The sequence below is a fragment of the Thamnophis elegans genome, chromosome 2, assembly GCF_009769535.1.
Source record: "Thamnophis elegans isolate rThaEle1 chromosome 2, rThaEle1.pri, whole genome shotgun sequence".
In the NCBI taxonomy this organism is placed as follows: domain Eukaryota; kingdom Metazoa; phylum Chordata; class Lepidosauria; order Squamata; family Colubridae; genus Thamnophis; species Thamnophis elegans.
This window is the reverse complement of record NC_045542.1, coordinates 65,589,152-65,611,231: the sequence shown is the minus strand read 5'-3', so window position 1 is coordinate 65,611,231 and position 22,080 is coordinate 65,589,152. Positions and strand designations below refer to the sequence as shown.

Here is a 22,080-nt window from a genome sequence, read left to right as displayed (position 1 = left end):
TGCAGGACAATATTTGGGACATGTTGTTGCTATTATGCTCTTTTTGGATTTCAACAATTTCTATCCGCTCACTCAACTGGAATAATCTAAGTATTAAAATTCAGTTGCTTTCCACACAGCTTGATGCCAATTTTTGTTTTGTTTTGTTACCTCTGCTAACAGAGTGCCCTGTGGCTCCAGTTCCAGGTGAATTTCATGGCGTTCGTTATCCAGAAAATCTTCCAGCTTGAGGTATTTCAGGGCACAGAGACTGCGGTAGTCACGCCAATAGACACCAATCTCCAGCTCTCTTGACTGATATGGAGAGAAGGGACCCATTAAAAAGATCAGCAGCAAGTAGTCACTGTCTTCAAAACACATTCACCACTCCTACAGACAGGCCCAAATCATTGCGTAACCATCAGTTAACTTCACCATATTTCTCTATCTGAAGAATGGTGATCTCAAAGACCACACAGAAGTACCAACATCATTATGAACAGATGCACTTTAAGGTAAAGGTAAAAGTTCCACCTCACACATATGTGCTAGTCATTCCCGACTCTAGGGGGCGATGCTCATCTCCATTTAAAGCCAAAGAGCCAGTGCTGTCCGAAGATATTTCCATGGTCATGTGACTGACATGATTAAACACCGAAGACGCACAGAATGCTATTATCTTCCCACCAAAAATGGTTCCTATTTTTCTACTTGCATTTTTACGTGCTTTCAAACTGCTAGTTTGGCAGAAACTGGGACAAGTAATGGGAGCCATTACATGGCACTAGGGATTCGAACCACTGAACTGCCAACCTTATGATCGACAAGCTCAGCGTCTTAGGCACTGAGCAACCACATCCCTAAATGCACTTTAATAAATATGAAATACATTAATTAGAATGCAAAATGAAATAATTGCTATAACTCCTCTCCCAGCAGATATAACTCATGTGACCATGGCATGAAATTGGAGGAGTAATGTGCCTTCTTTGCCACAGAGATATGAGCAGAGAGATGTTTATACAGCACAGATCTGCTATCTGAAGCCCATTAAAAGGGCACCATCTTTGCACGTACCCTTTCTAATTCCACTGTGAAAACCTGGTTCCAAGCTTGTAGGCCAATAGATTTCCAAGTGGTCTGCCCTACAACTCCATTGTCCAGCTTCAATACAGCACTTACTTCATCTACGAGAAGAAAAATTGGAATGTTGAGAAAGAGAAAATAAGATTGCGAGCTGAATATAAGGATTTCATTTCAAGCTGATTGAACTGCATTAACATCAATGCAGCACTAAAACGTATCACTAAAATCTCTGATTTTAGTGCCGATTAACCTCAGGACTACTTACTGCTGGTATCTTCTGATTTGATGGTGGTCCTGCCGCTTACACTACCACTGCGATTATAAAGCCCTCGCCCACTGCGGCTCATGAACGAAGGCCGGGCTTCACCAGGACTGTTGCAAGGCAGGCAGACAGTGGAGCCACGGGTACGTCCTGGGACAACCTCCAGCAATCCACTGCAGCCGAACAACTGCACTTCCAGGGTCCCTGCCAATAAGAAATTGTAAGAACCAAAGTTTGAAACAAAAACAACAATACTTTCTTTGAGCCTTAAGAGTGTGAGCAAGAGATTGGGGGAAGAAATCCTATTATCTCACTTGTGTATGGAAAAAAGAAGGTACATTAAGAATGGATTAGTAGGTAGATAAAACAACTACTGTATGGAATGGGGGATACTGACTAAGTAGAATGTCCTGATTGTTGCTGTTATTAACAATTACGATTACAATTTCATTTCTACATCACCTTCTTAAAGGGCTCAGGTTGAATTAAACATAGTCAAAAACTAAACTGAAACATTCTGGCAATCGATTAGCCCAACCTATGCCCTCAGGGAGGGGGAGTGCAGTCACCTGTGAGTGGAGATGGCTTTGATAGGGTATTATACTGATTATGCTGGTAGGAGGTGGTATTGCGGGCACTGAAGGTAGGAGAGGAGGCCAAGATGAGTTCCTCCTTAATGATGCAGGCCTTGGGATGATCTTCAGGCAGTTCAGCCAGGCGTTGCTCCAGAGAATATCGCAAAAGATCCAACTTCTGGCTTGATTCATTCATCTTGGTCTGTGCCTATAGCAAAGGCCCAGATCATCAGGTGCCAATTTAGCTCAGTATAGCAATTACCCATTTTATATTCTCCTTCCATTTCCACACAGCTTCTAAACCAAGACAGTCTGCCTGACGTATTAACAATAATATAGACTCAGCACCCTGTGGCACACAATCCTTAATTCTTCAGCAAGTAGGCTATTGGATTTCAGGTCATCTCTCAGCTACAGAGCTTGTAAGAGGGAAAACAAAGTGCAATACTCCCCATGCCCACGGTGCAGGTCATAGGAAATTTATAAGAGCAGAACATGTGATGGGATGGCCTTGTTTTTTAACTCTTCTCCAGCAATTATTAGAATTTAGATGTAAATGTTCTGACAATGTCACAACTTCTTTGAGAAAAAACGATTGCTTTTTTTCTTTTTCTTTGAGTGGCCTTCCAAAATGTCAACTGTGACCCACTTCAAATTTGTTTGTTTCTTGTGTTTCTAGACTTCCCATCTCCCAGGACAGGCACAAATGTTGTCTTTGAACTGCAATTTTTAATATGCCGGAAGTGAGATATTAAATATATCAGAAAGTCATATTAATTTAATCAAATGCAACTTTTGTCTAAATTGTGATTTTTAAGATTCCATCCAAAAGTGCTTAGTCTAAAGACCACTGGGCTTATCTAGAACAGGAAGTTGTGTTTAGACAATATGCACACTGACTGAGAATGCTTACTTGTAATGCCAAGACATCTAGAAACACCAGCCTGGGAACAGTTGCAAATATATGTCACAAAAGGGCATAATTGGAAAAAAAAAGTTTAGGTTATTTCAAACTCACATAATTTACAGCAGCACTGAATTGCTTAGGGCTTCATTTCTTCAATCATTTTGTATATCTTTATATCAACCAAGGAAAATGCACCATTACCTCAGAAATAGCATGACGATCCTGAACTTTGCTGGAGCTCAAAAGACGCAGGGCGTTTTTGGCACCCTCACATACAGCATATTCTACTTGGAAATGATGGCGAAGCTCCTCAATTCTCAATTCTATGGCGCTTAGATCTGTGTTCCCTGCAAGGAACATTAAAAAGTCAGTCTATCTCCATTTGTATGCTTAGCATCAGGGCCCTGACATGGTACCCACAATTTCCCTAGTTCAGTGCCAGCGTTAAATATATTTTTCCCAGAATATCCCCCATCCCTTTGTAAATTCAGGAGGCATTCTTTAGGAATTAAACATGCTGGAAGAATATACTCCAGCCCTCTATTGGAAGTAAGACAATTTGCCTACAATTAAGAGCAAAGGAACATCCAAGGATGGGGGGAACTGGAGAAAATATAGAGAACAGCCTCACTGATAGGATATAAACATTGATGGATGTATTGTGATTACCCACCTACCACAGCAACCATTTTGTGCCTTTGACATGCCTTAAATTTTATCCAAAAAGGGACACCTCCCCTTAAAAGAATGACAGATCCCTTTGTGCCTAACATGTACGTAGCTCCAGAGGAAAAGACTGGACTTTAAACCGTTCCAAAAACAATTTCCCAGTTTCTGAAGGGTTTGAGAGGACAACAGGGACATTGGCCTTTCTGAAGTTACAGCCTGGCTATAGCATAAACAGAGCTTGCAGCAAACAGAGGTTTCTTCTTCTTCATTCTCTCCTTCACCTTGCCCATCTTCCATATTCAGCTGCACCTCATCAGCTTGCACAGCCTTGCGAATCTGCATGCGGATAATATTTATCTTGGTTTTGCCGTCTTGTAGCATTTGCTGGGCTGTCTGCAGCAACTTCCGATCCTAGACAGAAGACCAAAGGGGTGGATTGAATTCTCTCCAACAGAAGAAAAGTATTGAAAATCACAGCAAAACCAATGTAGCTGGCAATAGATTTAAGACAGACAGAAGCTATAAGAATACACATAGAACTAACTGGACTGCCTTCCAGAGTGTTAACAATTATTATCTCCAATAATGATCTCTCATCAAATCTGCCCATCCAGCAAGAGTTGGGCCGTCTTACAAAATGCAATCAATCAATCTGGCTGGACCCAGGCCCTATGCTTTCTCTGTTGTTGCTCCTGGCCATTGGAACAGCATTCTCATTGAGATCTAGCTGACCTTGACCCTGCCTGCCTTTGAGAAGGTGTTAAAGAACCTAGTTTTCCCCCTTTCAGCATTGGGTCTGTGACCAGTATGACCCACTGGATGATTTTCTTTTTCCCCTGGCACTTCATGTGTCTACAGTATATAACATATTCTGGGGCTTTTTTGATCTATTTTATTACATGGTTTTATTGAATGTATCATTGTTCTTTCATGTTGGACTCCATCCTGAGTCATGTGACAAATGGATGATTAAATAAATAAATAATCACTTCCCAAACCTGGGGACTGAAACTGTTATCCCCCGTATGTTGCTAGAGGAGTAGGACTACAAGAATTCTATTGGGTTTTCAGTTAATTACAAGAACTGTCTATTTTTTCAACCAAAATTGTTTCCAAAATAATTCTTTTTTTAAAGAACACTTCATAATTCAGAAGCAGTTTCTCAAATTATGAGAAACCGTAACTGCAAAATGCAGGGCAGATTTTGCATGGTATGTCCTATATATTTGCAACATACATAGGACAAACAAACAGGAGAATAAATGCACGCATCGCAGAACACAAGAACGCAGTAAGAAAAAAGGAAAAAACTTCCTCCCTTTTCCAGCACTTTAAAGCTACAGGACATGAAATTAATTTTGAAGGAACCAAATTAATCTCCAAAACTGAACACTTCAACAAGAGAATAATTATGGAAGCTATTGAAATAGAGAAACACCCCCACAACATGAATAAACATGACGATACCTCCTGCCTACCAGACATCTGGAAACCAGCCCTAGTCAACAAACGAGTCCCACCCACCACCTAGGCTGTTACAACACAAAACAACAACGGACACACAGCCAGCACCAATCAGCACCAATCAGCACCAATCTACCAATCATGATACAACCACATAGCCAATCAATCCACTTACTGAAACAAAGCCAGCACCCCCCCCCACACACACACACACCAAGATTTATAGAAAGACAGCAGCTCCGACCATGCTTTAAGCCGAAAACACCAGTCTGAAGATGGGAATGAGATCTCACCGAAACGTTGCCAAGACAATCTCAATCTTACACGGGAAAAGACCCGAATACAATAAGACCAGCATATATACATATTTTTTTTGCTCGCACAGGCCCAAGGCTGAAGACACCAGCCTGAGGATGACGAGTGGGACTTCGTCGAAACGTCACCAATATACTCTCAATCTTACACGGGAAAAGATCCGAATACGCCAAAACCTGTATGTATGTAATTCAATCAATATTTGCCTTCGGGATCAGCATATGGTATAGGATTAATTATATATGAAATTTAGACCATGATTTGCTAAGTCATGTGCCGCGCCATTTCTTTTCATGTTTTAAAGAAGCATTTTTCCAGAACTTTTTGAACTGAGGGTGACTCACAGGAGGGAGTTGGCCTGCTAAGTTTCTTCCAGCTAAACCATAGAGGGTTAACCCCCAAATGAGCTTAATCCCCAAATGAGGTTTTTTCTCTTCCTCAAGAGAATGTTGTGCTATTTTTGTTTCTATTTGCAAAGCAAGGGAATGTACTACTTCAAGGTAACTTGAACGTCTTGAAGTAGCAGTTATCAGAAGCTGCTTGTTCTTGTGATACAAACTGTTTAAACATTTTAGAACAGTGCATTCCAAAGGTTTCTAATGGGAGATATATTGAGCATTAACATAGAGATAATTCTATGATTTATCTAAGAAACTTTGGAAATCAACACACTAGTTTGTTACTTTGCAGAGAGAAAAAATGTAAGGGAAACCAGGAATACTCATATAAATTCTTATTTAAACATTTCTTGGTTGCTTTGATTTGGAAAAAACCTTCTTAATATTTTTAAGAAAATGGGCCTAGCAAAACAGGCAACACTGACTTAGATGGGTAATCAGATTCTTTATCAGATTGAAGGAAGTGACGCAGATATTTCTTTTGTATCGGCAGAAATATTGCGTGAGAATATGTAAAGTGGCAAAAAATGCCTTTGCTTAGAGAAGGACGACAGTGGAGACAAAAACAAACATACTTTGGCAGCACCATTGGCGTACATCTGGATCATATTCTCTGCACCCTGCTTCACCTTCAACTCAATGTTGAGCTGCTTTTCCAGACCAGCAATACGACTTTTGGTAGCTGTTGATCGACTCAAGCTGCCTGGTGATTGTGGGGCATCTAAAAAGGGATCAATTACAGACATGAATATTAGCAGGATGCACATCCTAAAAAAGAACCATCAGAATTTTTGAACAGAAAGTAAGGAGAGGGTGTCACAAGTCTAGAGGAATGGAAGGTTCTCTGGGTCAGGGACACTTGAGATATGGGAAAGAAACATATTTCTCTCCGATTCTCTTCCATATCCTGGGGTGGGAGGAATTCACCAATGTCAAAAATATACATTGACCAAAAAAAACTCACAGAAACTGTTCAGCATTTTTATATTATATTGAACAAGTCTTGTGTAGCCTCAGGGTCGTCATACAAATTTCCTTTTGTGTTAATCCATCACCAAATATTGGCGAGAGAGTAATTATTTCAATTTATTATAAAAAAAACCAGCCAATGTAGAGTAGAATCTCCCTCTTCTTAGTTGCATTTTGTGAACAGGGACTAAATCTTGATTACTTAATTAACATAACTGCTTCTGTCAGAGATAGTGCTTTTCTCCTGCTTTTGAACTACTCTTTTAACATTCTTTTCATTCCTTTTTCCCCTCTTTTCCCCATTAACACTTTCTAGTTGATCTCTTACTTGATCATCCTTCCTTTCCACCCCAATATCTGGCTTTTGCTCTCTTGGGTTTGAATGTTAGAATGTCCATCAAGGAATGTTCTATCATCTGCAAAGTTTTGGGTAGTTCAATCACTTAACTAGGTAGGAAAGAAATGTAAGTAAACACAATAACTTAAGAGAAGAAGTCACAAGTCTATCCAATTTATTTGGAGAAATAATTTAATATATTTTGAAAATACTCTAGTTCAGTGATGCTGAACCTTTTTCGCCTCGGGTACCAAAACCTCACGCGTGCTTGCATGTCCACCCCCATAATTTAATGCCCCCATGTGCCATACCCCCTGTGCATGCACATGTGACCCTCCCCCCGCTGCCTTGCAGACGGCTTTCTTGGAGGCCCTCCAGAGGCCAGAAACGTTTTCCAACTTCTGATGGGCCCAGTAGGTCTGTTTTTCAGCCTCCCCAGGCTCCAGAGGCTTTTTAGGAGCCTGAGAGGGCAAAAACGACCTCCCCTGTTTCTTTGGAGGCCAGAAACGGCCTATTTTCTGAGTTCCAGTGGGCCCGATAGGTCTGTTTTTTGCTCTCCCCAGGCTCCAGAGCAGGGGTGGGTTTCTTGCCCCGTTCCAACCGGTTCTGCGCGACGCTCCAGCTGCTCCTGGACTGTATGCGTCCTGTGCATGCGTGGAAGCGCAGAACTTGTCAAAACCGGGTAAGGACCGCGGGCGGGCGGGCGCGCCCTTCGCCATTCCCAGAAGTTACTTACTTCCGGGTTCGGCGACAAACCGGTTCGCAGGGACCGCCACGAATCGGTTGAAACCCACCCCTGCTCCAGAGGCTTTCTAAGAGCCTGAGGAGGGCAAAAAACAGCCCAACACATAAACCCGAAGTTTGGGAACAGATTTCCAGGTTGTCAATTGGGCCACTTTTCTCCCTCCTTAGGCTTCAGGAGGCTTCCCTGAAGCCTCTGGAGGGTGAAAAACAGTCCAATGTCCAAAGCGGAAGTCTGTTCCTCAACTTCCGGTTTGCACGTTTTTCGCCCTCCAGAGGCTTCAGGAAATTTTTGAATGATTTTTACGTCTAAAATGTAGAAAGTGTTTTATATATTCTTTCATAGCCATAGAATTAAATGTGTAGGATTACAATGCCTATCAATCCTAGGCCACTATAGATAATAAGAGTAGTAGTTAACCAATCTGGTTGGGAACATTAGTTTAGTAAAACAGATTTTGGTACCCTATTTTTTCATTTATTTTTAGCTTTATTTATTTATTTATTTATTTATTTATTTATGTATTTATTTATTTATTTATTTATTTATTATACATTTATTTTAACAGCTAATTGCTGTTTTATGCCTTATTTTTAAAATATTACTTTAAGTAGTATTTTTAGATACATTGATAACCTTCTGAATTACTGTATATACTCGAGTATAAGCCTAGTTTTTCAGCCCACTTTTTGGGCTGAAAAAAGCCGCCTCGGCTTATACTCGAGTCAGTGAAAAATTTGCCCGAAATGGAGGAGAAAAAGGGGCGGGGCCATGCCGCTGGGTGACACTCGTGAATGGCCCAGTGCCCCTGTGAGTTTCCCCTCCCTCTGTGTCAGTTTGCCGCGCAGCGCGCACCGCACCATCCCCCCTCCTCACGTTCTAATGTAATGCAGGGCTGTCTTACGATTCCCCTTCCTCCCCCTCCTGCCGCTCTGCAACGATGTCCCACCTCCTCCTTGTTATGGCAAGCAGCCACATAGCGATGTCCCACCTCCTCTGGTACAGTGATCCAATGATAGGAATCACTGTGCCGTGTGTCATAGGAGGCGGGACATCGCTCCCGCGGCTGCACGGGACATTATCATCACAGCGGGACATCAGCATCATGAGGTGAGTGAAGTATTTCATTGAATACACCGCTAGTTTACTGTTTTTCTTTGAAATAAATATTCAAAAACATTATTGGTATCTATTTTTATTTTTGAAATTTACCGGTAGCTGCTGCATTTCCCACCCTAGGCTTATACTCGAGTCAATAACTTTTCCAGTTTTTTGTGGTAAAATTAGGTGCCTCGGCTTATATTCGGGTCGGCCTATACTCGAGTATATACGGTATAAGGCATAAAATTAAAATATGTGTGGAGGACAGAGGGAGTAGCCTTGAAAGACAGAAGGAAGATCTGCTACGAACAATGGTCAGATTTCTTAGTATGCTCTATCTTGTGACTAACAATATACCAGTATCACATAAAAGATGATTTTGTGTTTCTGTGCCTGGAGTTAGTCAAAATGAACAAGTCCATGCAACACTATTGGCAACATTTTCAGAAGTGGTTTGATGCTGCCTTCCTCCTAGAACTGAAAGTGAAAAATTGGCCCAAAGCCATCCTACTGACTTCCTGCCTTAGGGAGTCCTAGAACTCATAAGTCTCCTGCTTTCTAGCTTGGTATATTTAACTACTACAGCCAAACTGGCTCTCATAAAACCAAATGTCCTGGTTTAAATCATAGGCCTTCGCAAATACAATTCCATAAAACAGGTAATGCCGGTTACAAAGCAGCTGCATCTTATTAGTGTAGAGAAAGAGCCCTACCTGAATGAAAAGGACTTAATGCAGGACATATTTTACTTGAAAGTGATGAACTGAGAGACAAACAGAACATGTTATTATTTCATTAAGTGTAAAAAGATAAACAATGGAAATATGTCAAATCTAGCAATAGGATTTATCACACTATTTTCTCAACTGAAGAATACATTTCCAATGAAGCCACAAGAAAAAATGGTAAGATTCAATCAACCTAGTATTATTTTATTTTGAGGTTTAATGGAATTCTCAGTTTTTACTCTGTCTGCCTTACAGAGTTTCTCGGACAGATAGGTAGCAATATAAATTGGATTAATAACTAAGTAATAAATAAAACCATGAAGAAAGGGTTTTTATAACATATATAGTTTCCAGAGTGAGGTGTGGGAGGAGTAACATTGTTGGGTATTAACCCAGCCCTTTTGCCCTGGAGTCTGAGGAAAATATTTTGAAGCCACGCCTCTGATCCTCCTCTTGCTCCCCCAAATTAACCTCAGACTCCAGCCCAGAAGGAGTGTTTTCTGACTCTCCCTCACTTTGGAAATCTAGAGGTTTTACTAGTGTAGGTTTTCTCTAGCATTTTTCTCTAGCAATTTCCATCTCACCAAGAAGATCCAGCGCTGCATCTCTCCTCCAATGTGCTCAGCGCTGCTAGTGAAGGCCTTGCTGCCCTGCTAGCACGCGCGCACTCCCCAAGCGGCCAGACGGTCGCGCAAGAGGGAAGGAAGCCTCCGCACCGATCAGAGTGCATGGAGAGGCCTTCGCACTTTGCCGCCCGGTTAGGACTCCGAAGGACCGGGGATCCACAGTGGATCGCCCCAGCGCTCTCCAGCTTCAGAGAGGCTCAGGTCGCAGGCCAGCTAACTAAGTAATAAATAAAACCATGAAGAAAGGGTTTTTATAACACATATACTATCTACATTCTGTGGGCACCACTATTAGAGCATTTATATAATTTATATTCTATCTCTGTACATTTTGGATCCTAGACGATATTTTGTGGATCCGGCATTAGACAGTAGTAAGGTCATAAATGTCAGAACTAATGTTTTCTGTCCTTTTGATTTCCTGAGGAAAAATCTAACTATGAAATTAGATGCTTATTCTTAAGAAAGACTGGCAGAATGGCTTGGTATTTACTGCTTGGTAGTTAGGGTACTTGCTGTATAGTAAAGGAAGCCAACTAGAACAAAACTTTTAAATAAAAGCAGCTTCCTGTTCTAGACATTAGAGGAAGAGAATCATGGTAGCCTCTGGTAGAAAAAAAATCAAAGGGAACCTGGTACAGTGGGACTTTGGGTCCCGAACGGCTCAGACCACAAACAATTTAGCGGACCGAGAAATCCGCTAAATGTTTCACTCAGGTGACAAACGCATCCTCGGGTGCCGAATAACACAGCTGTGATTTTCCCTGCCGCAGCGATTTCCCCTTCCACGCCATTTCTATTTTTGGTGTGCACGCATGCATAGTCAGTCTTGCTTTTGGTCACAACCAAATCGGGTGCCAACCAAAGTCCTGGAACGGATTATGGTCAGCACCCGAGGTCCCACTATAGTGCGTTTTCCAATTAACAAATTTTATTGAAAAGTGTAAATATGGTGTAATTCTTAAGGTGCTGGCTAGAAACTAGGAGGTTGTGAATTCTAGTCCTGCTTTAGGCATAAAAGCCAGCTGAATGACTTTGGGCCATTCTCTCTGTCTCTCAGTCCAATCCACCTCTCAGGGTTGTTGTTGTGGGGAAAATAGGAAGCAGTACATTATTATGTATGTTCGTCACCTTGAGTTACTTATAAAGTATTAAGGGCAAGATAAAAATGTTTTTAAAAAGGGCTTTTGGGGGATATATAGCTCATTTCAACAGTGAAGGGCAGCTGCTGATGTGAACTGTAGCTCCCAAAAGCTTATGACTTTCAACAACATGTGTTACTCAAAAAAGTGCTACCAGAGTCTTGATTAAAGAAAAGGAACAACTCATATCTTTTAAGCCAGAGTTGTTTTAAGGAACAACTCATATCTTTTAAGCTATGGCATGACTCTAGGATAGGTAATCCTACAGAATATGCACTGTGTTGTCAACAACATCATACCAAAATTTGTGGGAGTAAATGGAGTCATGGTCAAGCATTAGTTAGAATTCTCTCCTCTCAACTGCTGTAGGTGCATAGAATATACCACAGCAGGATTTCCCCAAAGGTTATAAAGTTCAGTGGAGTGTTTCTTGTTTTTGTTTACAGGAGTTCTGAGGTTTGGGCCCAAAATCATTACTATTTTTTCCACCAGTGAAGAGGAAATTGCCACACCCATGTACCAAACTCTTTCTACTCCAGCTGTTGAGTCTCTGAACTTCTCTCCTCCTCCATTTTGTGGCATGTATTTTAGACTGGAATCAGGTACAATAGCAGCCACTTCCTCTTTGATAAAGTCTCAGCAGCTTCTACATATGATGCAGTCCTAGTTTTGTACAGCACAGTTCTTGCCTTGCTGAACCCTCTACTAAAAGACAAGATGCAGAGCAAGATTCCACAAGAAAGATAAGAGCAGAAACACAGGCAGGTCTACCCAAATAACTCAGGGACACCATCTTGATTTTGCTTAATCTCTACGACTTCAAGAGGGGATGGCATATTCTGTCCCATAAGGTTAATTCCTGTCTTGATCTGTTTCAGATGACCACCGGATTGCAGTTAGACTATTCTGTGTCACTGTGCTACTATCCAAATCTGGTGTTTTGCATCCCAAATTGGGTAGCCCCAAGCAAGGGAGGAAAAAACATTCAAGTCTGCTGCCCTTCTGAACTCTCAGGTTTCACTTGCCAACAAACTGGAGTGTAGATTTATACAAAGAGCTTTTAAAAACAATCCTTGGCAACTAAACAATTTCTATTAATGTTTCATAATGCTAACTATAACATAAGGAAATTATTTGGTTTTGATACTGTGTGTCATCTCTAACAGATGAAGCAAACTGAAACTGGATTAATAACATTAATTATTTTCATATGCTTTCCTAAAATATAGAACCAGGCAGAAAATATAAAAATGCTGATATTACATCTGGGCTTATCACAACCTAAGTGATCTTTTTATCCAGTAAATAAATGATTGTTAATACTTTTCATTTCTTTAAAATGTTAAAAATGGTTGATAGATCTCATTCAATAGAAATATAAATGTGAAAGCTAACAAAAATATAAAAATGCATGCATAATAATAAAGATATATTGATTTTGAGATACATGATAGATGTTATAAGTGGCCTGGAATCACCTTTATATGAGTTGGGCAGCTGTATAAATGTGTTTTGTATATAATAATAAATAAAAATATATTAATTAGACAGTAATATGTTGATCTTTCAACACCTACTACTCTTGAATTGTCAGGCCACAATCCTCATAATCTACCATATAAAATGAGCCATTGTCACAGTCCAGAATAACTGATAATAAACAAAGACGAGAAAACCAGTCAGCTCCAAATTTTAGAGGGAAGACAGATACTGTAGATTGGAGCAGAGGGATGGAAAGCACTTTGAACATTTTTAAATCTATGCATTTTAATGACCCCCCCCTTCTGCTAGCTGTTTTGATTATCTGAATGGTCAGAAACACTGGACCTCAAGTTCCAAGTCATGAAAGCTCAAGAGGGCTCTTTGGGGAAGATGTGTGTTGAAAAATCCACACATCTTAAAACTGCAAAGATTAAGAAACACTGGTCCATCCTATGTCAAAGGGAGGTTGCTTCTGTGGGGGAAAACTGGAAAAGAAGGGAATGCTCCATACATCACTTGTTGCTCTTGAAGTAAACGCAGGATATAAATCTAATAAATAAGCTAAAATGAATGAATATACCAATAAATAAATAATAGGCTGGACACATCAACTTATCTGTAACTAAATTCAATTTGTTAAAGAACTTGAACAATAATTCAAATGAATTATTACTCACACAGGAAGAATTTATTATATATGAGACATGTTTTACAAATCAGAGCTGCACTCTTATCAATCTCAAAGTATTTGGTTTCAAGTAAGTGCCTTTACTTTCAATGTTGGAAAGTCCACAGAGATAAGATAAATTCCCAAGCTCCATATACTCATGCACACACAGGTACTACCATTTTTCCTAGCTTTTTCTCACAAGTGGAGGGTCTACTTTTTGGATAGCGGGACAAACATTTAGTTGCAACAAGAATTTGCTGACCAGCTTTGTTGCCTGAGTCTGACATTGTGGGTTGAGAGAAAGAACTGGGCCAAAATCATCCAGCCAACTTTTATGCAGAAATGTTTAGAAGTCACAGTCTCATTCTAGCTTGGTACCTTAATGGCTAGACTAAACTGGCTCTCACACATATCGTATAATACCCACACACAAAATGTACTACAAAATCCCTGGAGAATATCTGGATATACTATCAGATCCCATTAAATAAGTAATACACAGTTTTTGACAAAGTAATTGTCAAAGTAATTGCTTCCTTTGAAGTGTCAGCCGTTATATCAGAGACAAACACAAACATTACCAGGGTATTGCCTAATTTCCCTATCAGCCGGAAGAGTTTTCAAAAAGGTGTAGCTGCTGGTTGTTTCTTTCCTAACCAAAGAAACCACCAAAACTCAAATTAAGAATGCTTTTCTATTGCCATAAACCTCTTCTAGGGAAATTTATTGTGCCTATTCTACTGAGAGCTGACAAGAATTTGTGCGATTTTCTTTTAGTTCCTTTTCCATATCACTGCTTCTCTCTGCACCCTGTAATATCTAATCCATGTTTTTCCACCCCCAAAATTTAGCACACTCACCCCCCAGCTCTTCAGGGTCCTTGACGACAATATGTGCATTGAGGTCCTGAAGGTGGTGATGCAACGTCTCCAGTTTGCGGTTGGAGTTCTTGAGCAAGTTTTCCACATTGGAGAGATTCTTACGGTCTGTAGTAGCCTTGCGTAAATTTTCTGCTCCCTCCTTTATTTTCAGTTCTTTGCGGATCTCACGTTTAATTTTCTCTTTCTCTTCATCCAGTTTCTGTTGCACGCTGGTGTCTGAAAAATCTGAGTTCTGGTCCAGACCCAGGTGCTCCAGGACTGACCAGTTGCCTGGGTCACTCTGCAAAGCAAGCATGGCAAAAAGTTACATGCCAGTCATTCGACTGCCAACATTAATCTTTGTCTCTGTCACTTTGATTCCTTTCTGAAATTGTAAAAACCTTGAAATATCCTAGTGCTGTAAACTAGGCAAAAGAAAGGAAAAACTGAGCAAATTAAACCGCCTCAACAATTTTACCCCCTTCCCTAAATATATTATAGTTGCAATAAGCAGAATAGCACCAATGTCTCTAAATAAATAGCAACTATAATGCAATATAGGTAGTCTTCAACTTACAATCACAATTGGGAGTGGAATTTCAGTTGCTAAGCAATGTGGTCAACAAATAAGTTGTCATCTGACAAACCTGATTTTCATCGCAGTTGTTAAACTAACCATCATAGCTGTTAATGTGTCACATGGCCATTAAACAAACCCAGCTTCCCCAATTGCCTTTGTTCATCAAATTTTGGGCTTAATTGTGGTTGTAAGTCAAGGACTACCTGCAGTTCATTTAAATCAGGGGTGTCAAGCTCATGTCATCACGGCAGTGTCACGTGACATATGATGACATTCCCCCTTTATAAACCGGGTGTGGGCGTGGCCAGCACGTGACGCATCAGGCTCACAGGTCGTGAGTTTGACATTCCTGATTTAAATGTATAAATTTGTCTTTTAAAGCAACCTCTTGGTTGTTGAAAACTAAATCTAAATTTAATCCAAATTTGCAAATGTTAGCATTTAATTTTTATTAAACTAAATCATTATTATTTACACAAACATAAGCCTAATGAGGATATATTATTAAATGTATATAAATGGCCCTTGTATGAATGTATTCCTCTTACTCCTCCCATATTCTTCCGTTTATCAAAAGCAGGAAGTTGGAAAATTATATGGTTTACTGAAGCACCCTAAATTCAAATAATAGTATGATGCTGGCCTTCCCTTAAAGAACCTCTGTCAAGATTAATCATAGGTAGGGATTGGCTGAAACAAATATTCTAATTTCCCAGCAGTCAGGCCTAAAGGAAGCAAGCAGAATTAATGAGCCAAATTCAGTTACATTTTAATAAAAAATATTCCAAATAATTCATTAACTTCTATATTGTATTGTATTAATAGTGAATTTCTGCTAGGAAAATAAGAAACAGGACAGAAACAGATACACAATTGCATTAGCCGTAGGACTGGAAAAGAAAAATGGACCAAGGACAACATTTGACTCTATTTAATCCCTATTATAAACTCATTTTCTCCTCAGAACTAGAATCTAATTTGAGGCCCATGCCAACTACATTTTCTCCCATCACTCTTTCCATCTAAAAATAAAACCCAGAAATCTCGGTTTCTGTCTTGGGTTTTTTGCATCCAAACATACCTTTCTTCCCCGGATACACTACATGCAGCTGTACCCTGGATATCTTTTGATAGTGATGTTGACAACTGCTGCCAACCACCCTGAAATGCAATCTTATTAAAAATCTTGTTTCACTTGGCAAACAAAGTCAATAATTCTCCTACTTAGACTTATAGATTAGGGCTACAGAAGTCATAATGGGCAGTTTGGAGATCTAGTAGAACTGTGATACTTACAAACACTGTAAGGCAAACTTGCGGCACGTGGGCCAGATGTGTCGCACGCTGGCCACGGCCACATCCGGTTTAGAGAAGGGGGAGAAAGTCATGATACGTAATGTGATGCTGCGAGTTTGACACCCCTGCGGTGGGGCATCAAAACCAATAGTTGCACACAGCAAGTTAGCCTATATTGAAACCTTAGCTGATCAATGCGGTATTTTAATTATGCTGGAATAGGAATTACCATAATTTTTGGAGTACGAGATGCACCTTTTCACCCCTCCAAAAGTGGGTGAAAATCTGGGTGCGTCTTATACACTGAATACAGCATTTTTGGCCTCCCCAAATACAGCCCTCTTCATAAAAATGGATGTGCAGAGGGTTTGGGAAGCCTGCAAAGTGCTCCTGGGGGCTGAGGAGGGCAAAAGCAAAAGAAAAATGGCCTTTTTGCTTGTTTTTGCTCCCCCCAGCCCCCAGGAGCACTCTACAAGCCTCCTAAAGGCTATGCATGCCCCCCTTTTTTTTGCTGCAAAAAATAGGCCCATTTTCACAAAAAATGGGCCGTCTTTTTGCTATTCCCCCCCCCATGAGGCATGCAGAGGGTTTGGGAAGTCTGCTGAGTCAAAAAACTTTTTTAAAAATTCACCTTTTGAAAATCTTGATGTGTCTTATACTCCGGTGCATCTTATACTCCGAAAAATATGGTATCTCAAGATTTATGTCTTTACAAATTATTTGTGAATATAAGTGCTTAATGGGGATGGTAAAATTTTTGTATTTCCCCTTAAGATTCCAAATACATTTATATTTTGTTTGCTTTTTGTGTTGTTTCTTTTTTGCTTTTTTCCATTTTGTTCCAATGCTGTTTTATTTACTTTTTTACCTTCAGCATTTCATTAGTCACTGTCTTTAAAATACTGTTTTGTTTTTAAAGATGGTGGAACCCCCCCCCCGAAAAAAACAATATTTCTACCATCTGTTCACTGAGATAAGAAGTATTACTATCACTCTTCCTCTTAAAGGGGCTTAGAGCAATCTACAAAATAAACAAGTGCAATAAACAGCACTTTGTATTTTGCACATATACCTGTAGCTGACTCTGAGAAATATGTTATTTAATACATAAAGATATTAGTTAACACTTAGTAACAATGTATGTACCTCTTTGCTACCTCCCATTTCTCCCTCTCTTTCTATATCACAGCCACAAATTTGAACTTTCATTTCCAATTCTAGTTAACCACAACTTGTTGTATCATTCAACTCCCTATCTGTGCTTAGTATTTAATAGGATTTATTATAAAACGAAAACTTTTTGTATGGTGCTGGTCTCAATCGAACAAACAAACCTTCATAATAACCAAATTCTTTTCTATTGTGTCAATATAGTGTAGTTACTTTTTATTTTTATTTATTTAAAAGACTAATAAAACCACTCATATAGGAACCACATACAAAAACAGGGAAAAAAGCCAATTAATTGCAATAAAAACACATGGCATCTTAAGGCAACACTCTCCCACACAGCAATATACCCTCTTGTTAGGCTCCAGCCTCATCCTACCCCAATATCTGTGGAAAAGTCAGGTTTTCACGCCCTTCCATAAGGCAAGAAAGAACAGAACAGAACAGAATAGAACAGAATTTTTTATTGGCCAAGTGTGATTGGACACCCAAGGAATTTGTCTTCACTGCAGAAGCTCTTGGTGTACATAAAAGCTATAAATGATAAATCATAGTCACCATAAAAATACATTCATCATAAATCAAAAGATACAACACTATCACTTAGAGATAGTCAGCAATGGGTGTAACCAGCACACAAAATGCCTGTAAGTAAAATCTCCTTAGCTTTGCTGTGTTATCCACTCCTTAGGCAGAAGCCACAAATCCAGGAAACCTCCAAGTCAAAATTAAGAATAGGAAATGAGTAAAAATTAAAAGTCACTAATACTGGACAAATTGGTGCCAACTTGGAATGGGAAATATAGGGCAGTAGATTCTTCTGGCCCCAGAAGTCAAAAACAATCAAAGTACTCCAACTACAGACTACAACCCCAAAATAATCAGTTGTGTAGTCAAGTGGCATTCACGCAGCTCATTCAATAACATAATCAACATGTGAGAAACTACCTGAAGGGAATTTAAGAAGTGGGCTAGAAAACACAACAGGCAGCTGCTGTCTTCTCATGTTTCCTGAAACAAGAAACAATACTCCAAACACTGGTGGGGTGGGGAGGGGCTTTTTCTTCTTATGTATTAATTGCCATTTTCCAAAATAGGGTAAACCTAAAGAATCAGAGAAGGTAGTATTGGGAATAGCTAAAATATTACATTGAAGTGAATGGGAGGGGGGGGGGAAAGAGAGCCTGGGCATTAAAAGGTTTGGAGCAAGGCACAATGCAGGCAGACCTCTTTAAATCAGTGATGGCTAACCTTTTTGTCCTCGTGCATGTGTGTGTGTGCGACAGCACGTGTGTGCATGCCCACACCCATAATGTAATGCGCCTGCGGTAGCCCTCCCTGTGCATGTGCGTGCAACCCCCCATGCCGTTTTGGGCCTAGCATGCCTCCCTGAAGCCTCCTGGGACCAACAATGCCCCATTGAGGGCACCCCCCACTCCCTGAGCATCTCCTGCCTACTCAGAAGAGACCCAAAACTCAACTGGGCGGTGGGAGGCACGCGTGCATGTGCGGTGGAGCTGAGCTGGGGTGACAGCTCACATGCCCACAGAGGGCTCTATGTGCCACCTGTGGCACGAGTGCCATAGGTTCGCCATCACAGCTCTAAAATGAACAAAAACCTGCATAGATTTTCTCTCTGATCAGACTAATGTTTTAAAAAAATGATTCTAGCCAATATATAAAGACTTTAGGATACCAAATATATTTTGCAGTAAAATATTGTAGTCTTTCTCTGTCTTAAAACACAGTATTTGTGCTCCTCTCAACAAACTCATAACTCTATTGCTCCTGTTTGCCATCATTCCTGCTTCTTAAACTCCACACACATGGCCCTCAATATTATCCTGTAATCCACCGAGATCTCCAAACACACCACTCTAACCACCACTCCTCAATAACTTACACAAAATGATTATAAGTGTGTGTGTGTGTGTGTGTGTGTGTGTGTGTGTACTGTCCTCATATGGTGCAGGATTTGAGCTGATTAAATTTGTGAATATGCAGCCCCTCACCCAGTCTTGTATAAGGCTCTCGATCCATACAAAATTATGCTTGTTTAAGTCTTCAAATTCTGTAATATTCAGAGATATTTTAGATCAGTCACCAATCTGCTATGTGCACCCAACTCAGAGCAGTTTAAGAATTCAAACTTCCACGTCTTTTGTGGGTAAATCACCATGGATCTCAAACCAGAAACACACTTTATGATACAGGATACACACCCATGTCTCTCTATTCATGCTACAATGTTTCTCCAGCTTAATTTTTCACTTAATTTGAAATTCCTCCTCCCATTTAACTTCCGTATTCATACGGTTGGCACAACAGCCTCCCTCTCTGGTTATTAAACGATGCTAGGAAAAAGGAGAGGAATGTGCAAGTGATTTCCCAACCACCTCAAACTCCCTTTCAAAAGCTAGTGGTACCTCCAAGTCATGCTCAGAGCTTGTGTCTGGTTCCGAAAAGGACATCCGAGAGCCAGGAGATAAAAACAGCAGGCCACTGGTTTGCTTGCTACTGTATGTTGACTGTGCCCTCACTTCCTGAATGTTGATTCAAAGAGCTCTTCCAGCTTGTGTGCAAATAAACCACTTCCTAATACAGTTCCTGCATTTGATAGCAACACCAAAACAGAGGCCAACTGTAGGAATGAAAATGAGGCTCGTATATCCTCCTGCTGACTTCTCATATTCATTCTCTTTATGAGTTAATTTCACATAAATACATATCTATCATGTTATTCTCTTTGCAGTTAAGCACTGTTACAACATGAAGCGGGGCGGGAAAACTAAAATAAGCAAAATACATTTAAGATAGAAGAAAAAAGCAAAACAAATATAAATAAATAATAATATAATAAATATAAATACATCTAGTTTATGTTATAACTATTCCCTACATCCACTTCATATCTTTCCAATTTTGCAAACTGCTTCCATCATATCCATACCCAATTTCAAATACTGTCTTTTGTTCTTTAAATTTCTTATCTTGCTCTTTACATCTCTTTTTCAACCCTGTCTAACTACAATATTACCAGCCTTCCTCTTTCTCTCAATTCATTCACTTTTCCTTCCTGTTATTTGAGAGTGAATTTTCAAATGGGAGGAGGATTCCAAAATTACAGCTAGGGTCACTTTTTCATATGGACCAATTAAAATTGCAGATCTACTTGGTTTTTTTTAAAAAAAACACACAAATTTGTGTAGTTGCCCAATTTACACATAGGTGACAAAATAGTGAGAAAGTTTTTATATTCCTCAGCATTTTTCTTCAAACTAAGAAAAACAGAGGACAGAGAGTTTGCAAGCAGTAAATCACAGAATGGAATACAAAAGGTGGCAGACTGATCTAAACAAATTAAGGCTATTTTGGATGCAAAGTAATTTCAACGCATACTACAGGCTGCTGTGAAGAGCAAACTAACAGATAATAGTTATTTTCTCACCTTTTGAAATTATATTATCTTTATATAATTTGCTTCCATATGAACTAGAATGCAGGTAAGGAGGAGAACAAGGATTGTAGTACTTTTTCTACTAGCTACAAAGCTAATAATTAAAATAATAAATAATAATTAAGGCATTATATCACCCCCAACTCAATGATCAGTTAAAAAAAATCAATATATCAAAAAATCTATCTATCAATACTTAATTGGAATACCAGAAACAAAACAAATCTGCTAGGAAAGGTACACCCTTCTAACACTGATCAGATAAAACAAGTGCGATTATGCAGGGATATCTTATCTCTCAGAGATGCCATCACTGAGGGTTCATTACTTCAGCACAGAAATGTGTTGGGTTTTCAAAAATTTTCTTTCACATGATCTGTAAGGGTTTCTTACATTTTTTTTTACATGAAGTAACTTATTTAGTGTGATTTATCTGCAACCGTTTGGTTATGTTTCTCCATTTTATCAGTCTAGGATTAGAAAATATTCCATAAGTTCAAAATGTAGTTTGTGAATTTACATCAGTCCCAGAGGCTATGATTCACTAAATCATTTTGCATAAAAATGCAATATTGTTTGTACTGAGGAGGCAAGCAGCCCGAAGGAACAAAGCACATATTACAGAGCAAGTTACACAAAAGTATAGATCATGTGGGCGAAGTCTTCTGGAAGGTCACTGTCCAGTGAGGATGTGAAAACAAAAGGAATTTGATAGTGTGGCTGTGAAGATGAATCTCACCGAAATGGCACTTGCAGGCTTAAACACTTGCAGGCTTAGACTGAGTTTCTTGAAGTTTGGGACATGTGTGTCTTGCTGGCTCTCTCTCAGCCCTGAGTGGGACTCAGGCCAAGCCACGCTCTGAACATCCTCTGTGCTTGCTCTGGAACCTTCTGATGCAATGCAGGAAATGAAGTTGCTGCTGACTCATCACACTTCCTTCAGAATCAGAGCTGACCTTAACACAGCGTAGCAGACACTGCAATGCAAAGGTCAAAGCAAGAGGGAGGAAAACTCTTCAGCTAATGTTAGGACAGCAAAACTAAGGACAGCATGATTCCATACGGAAGAGGACAAAGATCCATTTACTTTTTGGACTTTCCCCTGCATTCTGGACACAAAAGGCAAAGCTGTGCAAGTATGGGAAAAGTTCAAAAGTCACATATGTCAACAGTGAGGTGCAAATATATCTAATGGAAGTCAAATAAACAAGCTGTTCCATGTCTACCACACTTTTCCTACAAGATTTATCTTAAAGATCTGAGAC

The 22,080-nt window shown here is 39.8% G+C and overlaps 1 protein-coding gene across 3 annotated transcripts in view; it reads right to left on the bottom strand.

Moving 5' to 3' along the window:
* Nucleotides 1–22,080, bottom strand: part of PKN1 (protein kinase N1) — a 90,527-nt gene that overhangs the window by 17,398 nt on the left and 51,049 nt on the right. For 2 of the 3 annotated variants that reach the window (XM_032209891.1, XM_032209892.1), the window contains exons 1-9: nt 19,785–19,898; nt 14,313–14,613; nt 6,231–6,376; nt 3,760–3,889; nt 3,011–3,156; nt 1,897–2,110; nt 1,331–1,531; nt 1,057–1,166; nt 151–294 (exon numbers count right to left, since the gene is read on the bottom strand). In XM_032209891.1, the coding sequence (XP_032065782.1) occupies nt 151–294; nt 1,057–1,166; nt 1,331–1,531; nt 1,897–2,110; nt 3,011–3,156; nt 3,760–3,889; nt 6,231–6,376; nt 14,313–14,613; nt 19,785–19,829 (1,437 nt within the window). In that variant the 5' untranslated portion in view covers nt 19,830–19,898. Of the gene's footprint in view, nt 1–150; nt 295–1,056; nt 1,167–1,330; nt 1,532–1,896; nt 2,111–3,010; nt 3,157–3,759; nt 3,890–6,230; nt 6,377–14,312; nt 14,614–19,784; nt 19,899–22,080 lie in introns of those variants that run through there. The other variant, XM_032209893.1, reaches the window with a different exon arrangement.